General features: G+C 41.7%; 1 protein-coding gene across 2 annotated transcripts in view; it reads left to right on the top strand.

Moving 5' to 3' along the window:
• LOC147016711 (integrin alpha-1-like) overlaps window positions 1-13,568 on the top strand; it is a 254,090-nt gene extending 240,522 nt beyond the window's left edge. For both annotated transcript variants that reach the window (XM_085847854.1, XM_085847853.1), the window contains one exon: window positions 32-13,568. In XM_085847854.1, the coding sequence (XP_085703980.1) occupies window positions 32-97 (66 nt within the window). In that variant the 3' untranslated portion in view covers window positions 98-13,568. The remainder of the gene's footprint in view (window positions 1-31) is intronic.
• The last annotated feature ends 179 nt before the right edge of the window (window positions 13,569-13,747 follow it).

A 13,747-nucleotide genomic window follows, 5' to 3' on the forward strand; every position in this document is an offset into this window, starting at 1 on the left:
CATTAATACACTCTGCCATTGCTCTTTGCAGCTGGGATTTTTGAAAAGACCGGAGAAGTACCAGTTTCAGAAAGCGGAGGTGGTGCGACCCTCATAAAGGGGCAAATGCAGAAAATGCCATGCTCGACTCCATCTACTTCACTCTGGATTTGGTCACAGGCAAATACTGTAAATATTAATTGTACACTGCAGGAAATGTGATGGTAACATTTTCAGGCCGAATTGTACTAATTCAAGAAAGAAATCAACGAATATTTTCAGCCATTGGGAAATTAGAACAACACATTGTGCCTAAGCTGTAAATATGTGAGGCGGTCTCTGCTTCTTTTAATGTCCCCGAAGTGTTTGGCTCGGTCTTTCACAAACCGGCTGGCCAGGCCTGCAATTTTGAGTGAAGGTGGCAGGAATTTTTTAATTTGTGACAGCGATAATGTGCCTACTCTGTGTGAAACGCACCGTGGGATCTTTGGTGTCCACCGACCAGTGCTGGCAGACGGTCTGCCTGCCTTACTTTCCGATGGAAGGCACATATGTTGACATCACCCTGGTTTTGAAACTCCAGGGTGACAGTTTTTTGCTGGGTTGAGATTCAAACCCAGGCGAGACGGCTCAACCATGAACGCGCGTACCTGTGGAGTATCAGGTCAGCCCAATGTGTTATGTATGGTCTCCAGACCAAAATGTGGAATTCTCACCCTCCACCACATCCTGATACATCTTGGAACACCAAGATTTTATTTTTCCTCCATAACCTGCATACAGTAAATTGTACAGATTTTTTTTTTCACGACAGAAGAATTATTAGTAATTCATCCTTCAAATGTTCATAGATGCTAAAAGTGATGAGTGTGATTCCGATAAAGAGAAATATTCATACTGTACGGGGGCATAAATGGCTGCTGAAAGCTGTTGGTGAGATAGATTTGATTTAACCTGAACAACAGCATGAATGTGGCTAGCTGAGCACCATCAAACAACATTGAAGTTAGTCGCCTTCTCAAACACTGAATCCATCCATCCATTGGGACCATACTCTGTGCAGAGTGTTGGTGCTGCCGAAGCAGTCTCCTTGGCTGTTGGGTACAATCCTGGACAGGTCGTCACTCCGACACAGTGTACCAGCAAGCTGGCACTCATTTTGCTGACCTCGGAAGGATGATAAGCAGAGTTAACCCCACCTGGAATTAATTCAACAGCTGAGCGGGATTTGAACTCAAGACCCTAGGATCTCAAGCCCACCACCTGAACCATTAAGCAAACAGCAGACATAAACACTGAATATGGAAAGTAAAAGTAGGAAACTGGTGGTTTGGATTTGGATGAGAGTCATTCAACCCTTTAGGATGGGCAAACAGAAAGAACAGGAAGTGCCAAAGCAGAAATGATGAAAATATCAACAGCTAAAATGAAAGATATGTTCTTTACAGCTAGACAGCTAGAATGAATAATATCAACAGCTAGAATGAAAAATAAGAAGGGTGAAAGGTATCTGCAAAATTGTGAACGTGAATGGAACATTTTGCTCAAAGTCCGGAGTATTGGAGGGGGCGAGGATTAATGGGCAGGCCGCGACAAGACACTGAAGTTTTGTATTTTGTACAAAGGTCGTTCAAGATGAACCTGTACTTGTTTATAGACAAAAAAAACTGATGGACCACTGAAAAATGGGCTGGTAAAGGCATCATGGTTGCACAAAGCATTCTGGCTATTTCCAAGATGGCATTGATTTGGGGTATGTTCAGTTACCAAGCAGATAGCTAGCGTTCCCAGATAGCAGCGACCAGATCCCAGATATCCCAGATAGCATCAAAAATCCCAGATAGCAACGCCTTAAGGAATGGCTGTCAAGGCAGCCATTCCTTTAGGCGCTGTCACACCTTGACGATTTAGCCAGCGTATGCCGACTTCTGAAAAATTTGTCTAAAACGCTGGCACATGTCGAATACGTTATGGGTAAGTTTTTTGTATACGTTAAGAGCACGCTGAAAAACACTGCCATACATCGTAGTGCGCTGGCTTTCATCGTTGTACTTTGCGGTTGTCCTCAAATTTTAGCATGCTTGAAATTTTACGACTTCTGCCAGCGTATGACTCACACGTTCCGCTATGCTGGCCATAAGTTGTAGGCACGTTATGTGATCGTTGACACACATCGACACACGTTACTTGGAAGTTACTCATAAGTCGAAAGACGTCGAGGTAATGATTAGCGTACCCGAAACTTATTTATAACCTACTAGCTGAAGTACCCGGTAATACTCGGGAAATTTGCCCTATTTTCCTCATGCCAGTTAGACTGAGGCATTAGTTGTATGGAGAAAATTAGGAAGGCTTCTTTTATTCCTCAGATTTATGGAAGGAAGGCTTTCCTCATTCCTCATGCTGCCATAATCCTCAGAGAGGTCATAGTTGAAGGCGGCCTTGAACCACTCAATGTTTCTTGCAGCAGTGGAAACTGTCCTTGATGCCCTGCCAAAACCCGGACCCAGAAAGCTGGAACGTGAGTTTTGTGCTTCTCTCGCCCGTCGGTGTGACGCTCTATTTGCAGTTAGGCGACGCTCTCTCTCTCTCCGCTTGCCTGGCTCTTTCATGAGCAGATCTATTAGCAGTTAGCTGTTGCCGTGCGCGTGCAGTTCAAGAATTCAAATAACAGGAGGAGAATGTGTATGTTTAAAAAGTCAACGAATACAAACATTTTGTATTTCAAAAAACCCTAGCGTTTTTAACCATAAATCCTTTTGTTACGATTAATACGCCGGCGCACTATTCGAAAGGCTTTTTTTTTTAATGGGAATTTTTTTTTTATATATATATATATATTATTATTATTATTATTTTTTCATTTTTATGGAAAGCCACTTAGCGCATCCTGGAGCTGAATGCTAGGTCTATATGTGTGTAAAGTTTCATCAAGATCGGTTCACTGGTCTAGGAGCTTATTGGTTACAAACAAACAGACAGACACAGACAGAAGGACTGCCATTTATATAGTAGATGAGTAACGTGTTGTAGGCACGTTACACGATCGTTGACACACGTCGAGGCACGTTATGCGATCGTTGACACACCGAGGCACGTTACTTTTAAGTTGCTCATAAGTGGAAACACGTCGAGGTAATGTTTAGCGTACCCAAAACTTATTTCTAACCTATGAGTAACGTGCTTTGAACCTATGTGTAACGTACCTCCAACGCATATTGACATATGTAGACGTATTTGATTGACGTCTTCCGGATGACCACAGAACTTTCTGAACGTGTTTCTATTTTACAGCTACCGTATAATGGCATATTGGCAGCGTTTAAAAAAAAAAACAAAAAAAAAAAACAATAACTTCGATATTTTGTCACGTGCCGTTACGTCAGATCCGATTGCCTCTTAAGTTTGCTCATATCTTATTCTTAGTTCCTCCTCTGTGAATATTTTCTGTTTGAAGATATTGTCACGTCGACGTCGAAACTTAAAAGCAAATGTCCGAATATATTTTAAAATTCGTGATGGACTAAAAAACAAATTATTTAAAAAAACAACAACTTCAGATATTTCGTCACGTGCCTTCACGGAGCCAAGGAGAAAAAAAGAAAATGTGCCTTGACGGAGAGAATAAGTTTCGGGTCTGCTAAACATTACCTCGCGCGTTTTGACTTATGAGTAACTTACAAGGAACTTGTGTCGACGTGTGTCAACGATCGCATATCGTGCCTACAACTTATTCCCAGCGTCGCGGAACGTGTGAGCCATACGGCGAGTAAGTCGTAAAATTTTCAGCATGCTTGAAATTTCACGAGGTACGAGACGTACCACAAAATATGACAGCATACTTCATCGTTTTTCAGCGTGCTCTTAACGTATACACAACTTACCCATACCGTATTCGACGTGTGCCAACTTGGTTCGGCAAATTTTTCATAGGTCGGCATACGCTGGCTAAATCATCAAGGTGTGACTGCGTGGTTGACACTTTCAATTTTCAGGTGGTTATGATTTAAATTGGTGTGCGGCAGCTTTTTAACAGGCTACGCCACGTGATCGTCGGCGATACGTGCAGCGCGCTATGCCTAAGTTAAACTATCGTTGGGCATAGGTTGTGAACGCCGACAACAGGCTAAGCATTCGTTGGTATAAGTTATCTATAAGACAACGAAACGGTCTGTGCCCGTTACTAATATGTTATGCATACGACCAACACGTTATGAATACGACCAAAACTTAAAAAAAAAAACATCAAAATTTCAGCGTATGCCAACATTTTACATACATTTTTATATGTTGCCATTGCTGGCTAAATCGTCAAGGTGTGACAGCGCCTTTATCAAGAGGTTTGAATGGAGTGCTTCTTGAGTGCTAAAGCCACTTGGTGAGCACTCCACAAGAAACTTAGTAACTGAACAGTCTCAGTGCCAGCAATGGAACATTACAAAATGAAATTGCTGGTGAAAATATACATACACTACGTAGCCAAAAGTATGTTGACACCCGTTCTAATTAGTGGATTCGGCTATTTCAGCCACAACCATTTCTGACAGGTGTATAAAATCAAGAACACAGCCAGGCAATCTCTACAGGCAAACATTGGCAGTAGAATGGCCCATACTGAAGAGCTCTGTGATTTTCAACGTGGCACTGTCATAGGATGCCACCTTTCCAAGTTCGTCAAATTTCTGCCCTACTAGAGCTGCCCCGGTCAACTAAGTGCTGTGATTGTGAAGTGGAAACGTGTCGGAGCAACAACAGCTCAGCCGTGAAGTGGTAAGACACACAAGCTCACAGAACGGGACCGCCGAATGCTGAAGCGCGTAGCATGGATAAATTGTCCATCATCAGTTGCAACACTCACTACAGAGTTTCAAACTGCCTGGAAGCAACGTCAGCACAATCACCGTTTGTCAAGAGCTTCATGAAATGGGTTTCCACAGCCGAGTAGCCACACATAAGCCTAAGATCACCATGCGCAATGCCAACCATCATCTGGAGTGGTGTAAAGTTCACCGCCATTGGACTCTGGAGCAGTGAAAGTGTTCTCTGGAGTGATGAATCATGCTTCACCATCGAGCAATCCGACGGACGAATCTGGGTTTGACGAATGCCAGGAAAACACTACCTGCCCAAATGCATAGTGCCAACTGTAAAGTTTGTTGGAGGAAGAATATTGGTCTGGGGCTGTTTTTCATGGTTGAGGCTCGGCCTCTTAGTTCCAGTAAAGGGAAATGTTAATGGTACAGCATACAATGACATTCCAGACGATTCTGTGCTTCCAACTTTGTGGCAACAGTTTGGGGAAGGCCCTTTCCTGTTTCAGCATGACAATGCCTCCGTGTACAAAGCGAGGTCCATACAGAAATGATTTGTCGAGATCGGTGTGAAAGAACTTGACTGGCCTGCACAGAGCCCTGATTTCAACCCCATCGAACACCTTTGGGATGAATTGGAATGCCGACCGTGAGCCAGACCTAATCGCCCAACATCACTGCCCGACCTCACTCATGCCCTTGTGGCTGAATGGAAGCAAATTCCCGCAGTAATGTTCCAACATCTCATGGAAAGCCTTCCCAGAAGAATGGAGGCTGTTATAGCAGCAAAGGGGGGGACCAACTCCATATTAGTACCCATGATTTTGGAATGAGATGTTGGACGAGCAGGTGTCCACATACTTTTGGCAATGGAGTGTATGTCAAAATTGAGATCTGCAGTTTGGTAATACCCATCTCATGCAGAGATATGTTCGAATGTAGACTCGAATCGGTGTTGGATGATGAACGTGTGGGCATGCAACTGTGCGTTGTGATACTCCCATAACCATTATGGGTGTTGAAGTTAATTTTTGGCATTTAACACAAAATTGTGCTTCTGTAATTATCAGTATCGGAAATGTGGAACTAAACATTCATTCTCATCAAAATTTCAAGAGTGAGCATCGAGCTCCTAAAGCACTCATTTGAGTGGAGGAAATACCAAATTATCCTTCCTACAGTCCAGATGTGTAACCATGTCATTTCCATCTCTATAACACCAGAGTATATGAATGGTGTATTGAAATAGAGAACTCTATAGATCTGTTTTCAAGCTGCTTCTGGCATCAAGGTGTTACGTCTCTGATGAGGTAATTGCATACACATCGTGGTCAGGATACATTGAAAAAATAATAATAAAAGTTACATTGACTTCCCCATTTGTGTGGGGAAGGTGTGTGTAAACCAAAAGGTGTGTGTAAACTTCAAATCCTGATTATCAATATACAAGGACTGGTTGAAAAGTAATGCCTCCTATTCTTTTTTTTTTCAAAACTGGTAAATATATTTGAATGAAACAAAGCACAGTCCACCCATTAGTTCTTCCCACCACTGGGTGCAAAGTTTCCTGATCCTGACACTAGATGTCTCAGTGCTACGTTAGTCAAGATGGCAGGGGGCAGCACGATGTGTGCAGTGAAGCGTTGGAGACGAGTTGACCGAGATAAGAGTTGGGTGCACCATTACGATCCTGGAGAGCAAGACATTGTCAATGGAGTACCATGACAAAGGAACACCAGCCCAGACTTCCCCAAACTTAAAGAACACCTTCATGGAAAACGCTTTTCTTCCATTATGTCAAGGCTGCTGTGAAGTACTGATTAAAAGTCAGCAGGACACAGTTCTATCGTATTGGCATCAGGAAACTACTTGGACGTTGGCAGAAATGTGTGAACCACAGGGGTGGTTATGTTGAGAAATAAATATGCACCACAGTAGAATAAAGATTGATGTTAGTCTCCATCATTGTTTCATTTGAATATCTTTGCCTGTTTGAGAAAAAGAATATGAGGCACTACTTTTCAACACACCATTGTATATAGTATATGCAAATACTCCATAAAGGTAAACCCCCCCCCCCCCACCTCCCCAATGGTCCAGGCAATCTGAGTGATATAGGGGGTCAACCTAGAACAAATTGCAACAGCTTCGCAATAAAGTTTTTTTGGTACATATACATGTTGTGAAAGACATACTAAAAGTATAGGTGAATAAATTTGGTGGAACAATATGTGGCAACCATTTTTAAAATGGCCACCGTCAAAAATTGCTCTTTTAGGTCATTAAATGGCCATATATGATTAAATTTGTACTGCAGCCTATGAACTTGGGTTATTATCTTATAGTTAGCATAATAAAATTTCATATTTGATCTTCCCTTCATGAGCATAAATCCAATATGGCTGCCAATTTTTTTCCAATTTTCATGATTTTCCTCATAATTTTGCAACCAAATCATATATAATCTTGCTTTTTATCTCTATTTCTAGGTATTCATGGAAGGAGAATATATTTAGATCAATATTAATCCATTTCAGACCTTCCTTTCTGTACAGTTGGCCCATTAAGTACGGCAGTACTCGCGAGTGAAAACCAGCTTTTTGGACGACTGCTGTGAAGATATGTGAAAAATTGGAGTAAAACACCAAATTAGCCACAAACGAGTTTGAGGAGGCTTAGTGAATTTTGATATCGTAACAAGCGTGTGAAAATCCAAAATGGACACCACGCAGATCAATTGTTGTTATAATTTTGTAAATATTTGTCGCAACAACATAAATGAGGTGTCCTTCTGTATGTTTTCAGACATAAGGAACCTCATGGAACCATTGTTTACTTGATAAAATTTATGTAAACCAACAACCATCTCACATTTTTTTTACTTCACTTATTATTTACTCAATAACAATGAGTGCAAGAAGACATACTGAATTCATGGAGTGCTGAAGTCTGATCCAACCACGTGGAGCAAAGCGTGACATAGTTAAGAATACTTAAGGTACTATTTTGTATTTTCAGCATTTTACTGTTGTTATAATTAAGAGCTGTTAAAATACTAAATCTTAAGATCTACTTGCACAATATGCATAATATTATGCTATGCTTACTTGTATTGCAGGATGGTGAGCACATGTGTATTTTGCAAGGAGTCAGTGACAGATGAAAAGCCCATTGTGACATTGGGAGCAAAAGGGTGTGAAAGTATTCTCAGAGCAAGCGAAAGTCGTCAAAGTGACATTACAGTAAATCCTGGAGACATTGTCCACATCAAATGCAGAAGAGAATATATAAACCCCCATGTGATCAGTGCACACAAAAGAAAACAAGCTGGCAATCTACCTCGTAAAGATGATCCAAAATCTGCCCTTACATCAACTGAGACACCCTTCGACTACAAGACTGACTGTTTATTTTGCGGTTGTTCGGATCCATATGATGGTCGCAAACAAGAATGGAAGCTCATTCCAGTCAGGTCGATGGGTTTTTCGGCCAAAGTTCTGACAGCATGTGACAGCTTCACTAATGACTGGGTGGATACGGTTCGTGCCCGTGTGCTGTATGCAATAGACTTACCAGCAGCAGATGCAGTCTATCACCAACTGTGCAGTGTCAACTTTAGAACGGGAAAACACGTTCCTCAAATCTTTGTGCCAGAGGATGGTCCACGAGCATCGAAATACACTCGAATGAGCGGTCGACCCAAGGATTTGATCAGAAATGAAGCTTTTCTGAAAGTAGCTGACTATTTGGAGCAAAACGATGATGAACAGATAACTGTCAACGACCTGGTTGAGAAAATGAAAGAATACACAGAACCAGAAGAATGCGAATGCGACCCGTACAGCTCCAAATACATGAAAAGTAAGATAAAGCAACACTTTGGTGATAAGATTGTCTTCACAGAGATAAATGGAAAACCCAATGTAGTCACATTTGTAAGCACTGCTGCACGGATCCTACAGGACTTCCATTACCAACAGAAACACCGTGTGTTGGATGAAACAATCCACATCATTGAGACCGCAGCAAAGCTAATTAAACAGGATATCAAGGATGTGAAGCAGTCCAATGATACCTATCCTACTTATAGCGAAATATCAATCTGCCGAGGAGGGGATGGATTACCTTCCGAAGTCTTTACAAACTTTTCTCAGCACATTATTCGTTGGACAGCACAATGAACCCAAGCTGGCATCAATCGGACAGGCTATAATGCAAGCCACGCGTCCACGTGTGCTTTTAGTACCCCTCCAGGTTGGTCTAAGTGTCCAGTTGCATCATCATTTCCAGTCCAAATTTTTGATTGATACGCTCCATCGACATGGATTTTGCCTTTCCTATTCCGAAGTAAAGAAGTTTGAAAGGAGCGCAGCAATGATGCAGGGAACAGATATACAAAACTGCACTCCGGAGCATTTCCTTCAGTATGCAGCAGATAATGTTGATCACATCAGAACCATTGACGGTTAAAACACATTCCATGGCATGGGCATTATTGTAGGAATTACAACAAAAACGACCACCACCAAACCAGTCAGAAGGATCAATGTAACCAACGAAGACATCAAAGCTGTTGGTGGTATCAACATAGAGCACTTTACCTACAACATAAATATGGAATCGATGCACTACGAACACCTTACAAATCCAGACTTGGAGAAACCCTATGCAAAGCTTGATCTACTGTGGGAAGCATCACTGATGCTGAAGACTGCAACACCTTTGTGGTCCGGATTGATGTAGATGGTGTACAAAGGTGAACACCCTGGAGAATCATCCATCATGTTCCTGCCCATGATAGACATGGATCCAAATGATTTGTCTTGCATATATTCAACCCTCAAGTTTGTCTGTTTGCATGCAGCTAGGTATAACTCCACCCCAATAATAACATTTGACCAGCCTCTGTGGTGGAAAGCGAACATGATTGTGGAAAGCGAGCCCGAAACAAGTCCACTAAACTCGGTGGTAGATCGTCTTGGAGGTTTCCACATTGAAATGAGCTTCTTGGGTTGTATTGGTCATTTAATGGGAGGGTCCAGGCTGCGTGAAGTTCTTCAGGTCATCTATGCTGACAATGCAGTAGGACATATACTCTCTGGCAAAGCAGTATCTCGAGCTGTAAGGGGGCATCTCCTGGTAGACGCTGGTCTCAATGCACTTCTGATAGCTCAAGCACTCAGCCTTGACATCCCCACAGATGAATCAACACAGGAGCCATCTACATCCAGAGACACCATGTCAGTTGGTGACCAACCCTGTGACAGCAATTCAGCGAGAATCAGCAGGGAGGAGCAGTCAGAGCAAGATGAGATGCCCATGTTAACCGAGCTGATGAAACATTTGCTCACAGGATCCATACCAGCTTCTGAAGTTGAAACAGACGAAGTACTGATCAGGTTTGAGGATACCATTGCTAGCAAAAAGGAAAATCTTCAATCTCTGAGGACATCAAAGCTTTGGCTCCAGTATCTTGATATGATTAAGCTGCTACGAGGCTTCTTCACAGGGGAGAGAACAGGGAATTGGGCCCTACACCTGCAAAGCCTATATGACATGCTGCCATATTTTGCAGCATCAGGACACAACCTGTACCTGAAATCAATACACCTGTATCTACAAAAGATGAGTAGATTGTCTGAACAACATCCCAAAGTCTACAGACATTTCTTAGAAGGACTACATGTTATCCGATGTTCAGAGAGGTCTTGGGCTGGTTTTTCAACTTATTTGATCATCGAGCAATGTCTGATGCGCAGCATAAAGACAACTGGAGGCCTGACAAGAGGAAGAGGTTTGACTGAGGCCCAGCACGTTATATGGGTACTCTCGACTCCCATATGTGCAGTGGTGAACATTGCTATGCAAGAGTTCACCAACATTCAGTATACAACAAGTGAACAGCATAAGGATGCTACATCAGCAAGGATGAAAAGAGATAGGCATGACTGTCGAGCTATTTTGCAGTATCTGTCTCAAAGAAACCCATTTAGCTCGGAATCCCCACTGCGTAACATTGCAACTGGTGTTCTCGCTGGATCAGCTGTCGATGCATGTGATGCTAAGATGGTAGGCCAGACAATCATAAAATCTATGGAAGGACACGCAGTGGCAAGTCATTCCCTCAAAAAAAAAGGACCAGGCCATCACAATGGATGTCAAACCAACTGCCAAGAAACGAGATGAAGTTCTCGTCGACGGCCAGCTTCTGTTCCAGCGTTTGGTCGCTGCTGGTTCCAGGTGTGACGACTTGTCAAAGATCTTCAGTTTCGAACTATGCACGTATCCACCTGCTCTATTTGAATCAAATGGTTTCATGAGGCTAGCCAACAAAGCTACCCTTGCAGATGCATTGTGGACATCAGAGATTGCAGCTGCATCTGGTCCGACAACTGATGTGCAATATGTTCTAGATGGAGGTGCTTTGCTTGACCGGATACCATGGTCAAAAGCAGCTACGTGGGACAGTATCTGCAAGCAGTACACAAGTTACGTCAAACACAAATATGGCAAGGCCATAATAGTATTTGATGGATATTTGGATGGACCAAGCCCCAAAGATTGCACACATTTAAAGAGGAATGGTGGATGTGTAGGAGCAGAAGTACACTTCTCAAGCACAATGGCACTCCAGACTACAAAAGAAGAGTTCCTCTGTAACAAGAAGAACAAGCAGCGATTCATTAACATGCTGTCTCAGAGGCTCCAAGAAGAAGGGTGTGATGTATTCCATGCAAGAGGGGACATCGACCTCATTGTCAAAACAGCTATCGCATCATCTGCAAGAATGGACACGGTACTAATTGGCGATGACACAGATCTGTTGGTACTTTTGTGTCATCATGCAATCAACACGTCACACAATATCTTCTTTCGGCCAGAGCAGAAGAGACACTCACAAAAAGTTCAACGATGCTGGAATATCAGAGAAACAAGATCGTTGCTAGGTGATGTTGTATGTGACTATCTACCTTTTGTACATGCCATCGCTGGTTGCAGCACGTCTTGAGTGTTCGGCATTGGAAAAAAGGTGCCATTACTAGAAATCAAGAAAGGCTCATACTTTGCAAAACAAGCATCTGTCTTCATAAAAAAGATGCCAAAAAAGAAGAAATTGTAGTAGCAGGAGAACACGTAATGGTCTCACTGTACAAAGGACGCCAAGGAGAACCTCTCAATGATCTGAGACTCCGCAAATTCTATGACAAAACCATTTCTCGAAAAGAGATGGTACAGCCTCAATCCTTGCCACCTACATCAGGGTCCATCAAATATCACAGTCTGCGGGTTTATCACCAAGTACAAGAATGGACCGATGATACAAGTCATTAACCTGCTGAACAGTGGGGCTGGAAAGTCAACAATGGGCAAATGATGCCTATCCTCACCGACATGATGCCTGCTCCCCAAGATCTCCTCGAAATAATGAGGTGCAACTGCAAGTCAGGCTGCAACACAATGCGACGTACATGCCGCAAAATGGACTGGACTGTTCTTGGGCATGTGGCGAATGTAGAGGTGTATGCACCAATATTACGCACTCAGCCACGGACACCGACTCTGAGGAGGAAGAATAGATTATTGCGAGACTGTCAAAGGTTAACCATCTTCCTATACCGACACCACATGTTCGGTTGCACTTCCACCCTTTTCCCAGAACATCAATAGAAACATCTAAATCAGAAAAGGTGTTTATGTGTAGTAAGCATTACCACAGCGTGTGGCATTATTTTATTTTGACTTTACTTATCATAGTATAGCAGTTTTTAGTCATAAACCTGATCAAACGGCACTCATACTTAAGTGGATAGCAATCAGTGTTCCATTAAATATATTTACCTATACTTCTTGAAGTATGTTTTCACAACAAGTATATGAACAAAAAAGTCTTATTGGGAAGCTTTTTGCATTTGTTTTTCTAGGTTGAACTTGACACTGCACTGTATAGTTTAAAATATACAACAGGTGTGATAAAATGTTTGATATAACATGTACAGTATATATATATGTATATATATATATATATATATATATATATATATATATATATATATATATATATATATATAATCTGGCTTTACATATATCGCGGGTACTTCCGCGATATATGTAAAATGATATCGCTCGCGGGTACTTCCGGACTTCGGCCACCCTTGAATGGGCCAACTGTACTGTAAGGAAGTTCTGAAATGGGTTAATTTTGATCTAGATATATTCACCTTCCATGAAACCCGAGAAGTAGAGATAAAAGCAACATTATAAATGATTTGATTGCAAAATGAGCAAAATCATGAAAAATGGCAAAAATTGGCTGCCATATTGGATTTATGCCGATGAAGGGAATATCAAATATGAAATTTTATTATTCTAACCATAAGATAATAACCTAAGTTCATAGGCTGCAGTGCAAAATTAATCATATATGGCCTTTTAATGACCTACAAAAGTAAATATAAGAATATAAAAAAAAATATTGAAATTTTTGATGACAGCCATTTTTAAAATGGCTGCCAAATATTGTTCCACTAAATATATTCACCTATACTTTTAGTATGTCTCATAATATGTATAGGTACCAAAAAATCTTTATTGCAAAACTTGCAATTTGTTCTAGGTTTAGTCACATATTGCAGAGACTACAATACAACTGCACTGATACTGTAACATTGGGGAAAGGGAAGGGTACAGCTTTTTCTCAAACATACAAATGTACAAACAATAATGCTGGCAATTGTATACGTGTAAATTTGTTATGTACAATAAATTTGACTTTTGGAATCCCCTGGTTTTTAATTTTTTTTTTTTTTTTATTCCACTGTGCAGCACTGCAAAAACGACCAGGTCGGCTAAAGATTCCCATGCATCCACCTGTACCAAAGGACAAAGCCTGGTGTTGGATTAACGGTTAAGTGGCTGGCTTAAGATCCTAGGGTCTCATGTTTGAGCCCCTGTTGTTA

The sequence above is a fragment of the Eptatretus burgeri genome, chromosome 11, assembly GCF_056783735.1.
Source record: "Eptatretus burgeri isolate ZD-2024b chromosome 11, Ebu_testis_v1, whole genome shotgun sequence".
NCBI lineage: Eukaryota > Metazoa > Chordata > Myxini > Myxiniformes > Myxinidae > Eptatretus > Eptatretus burgeri.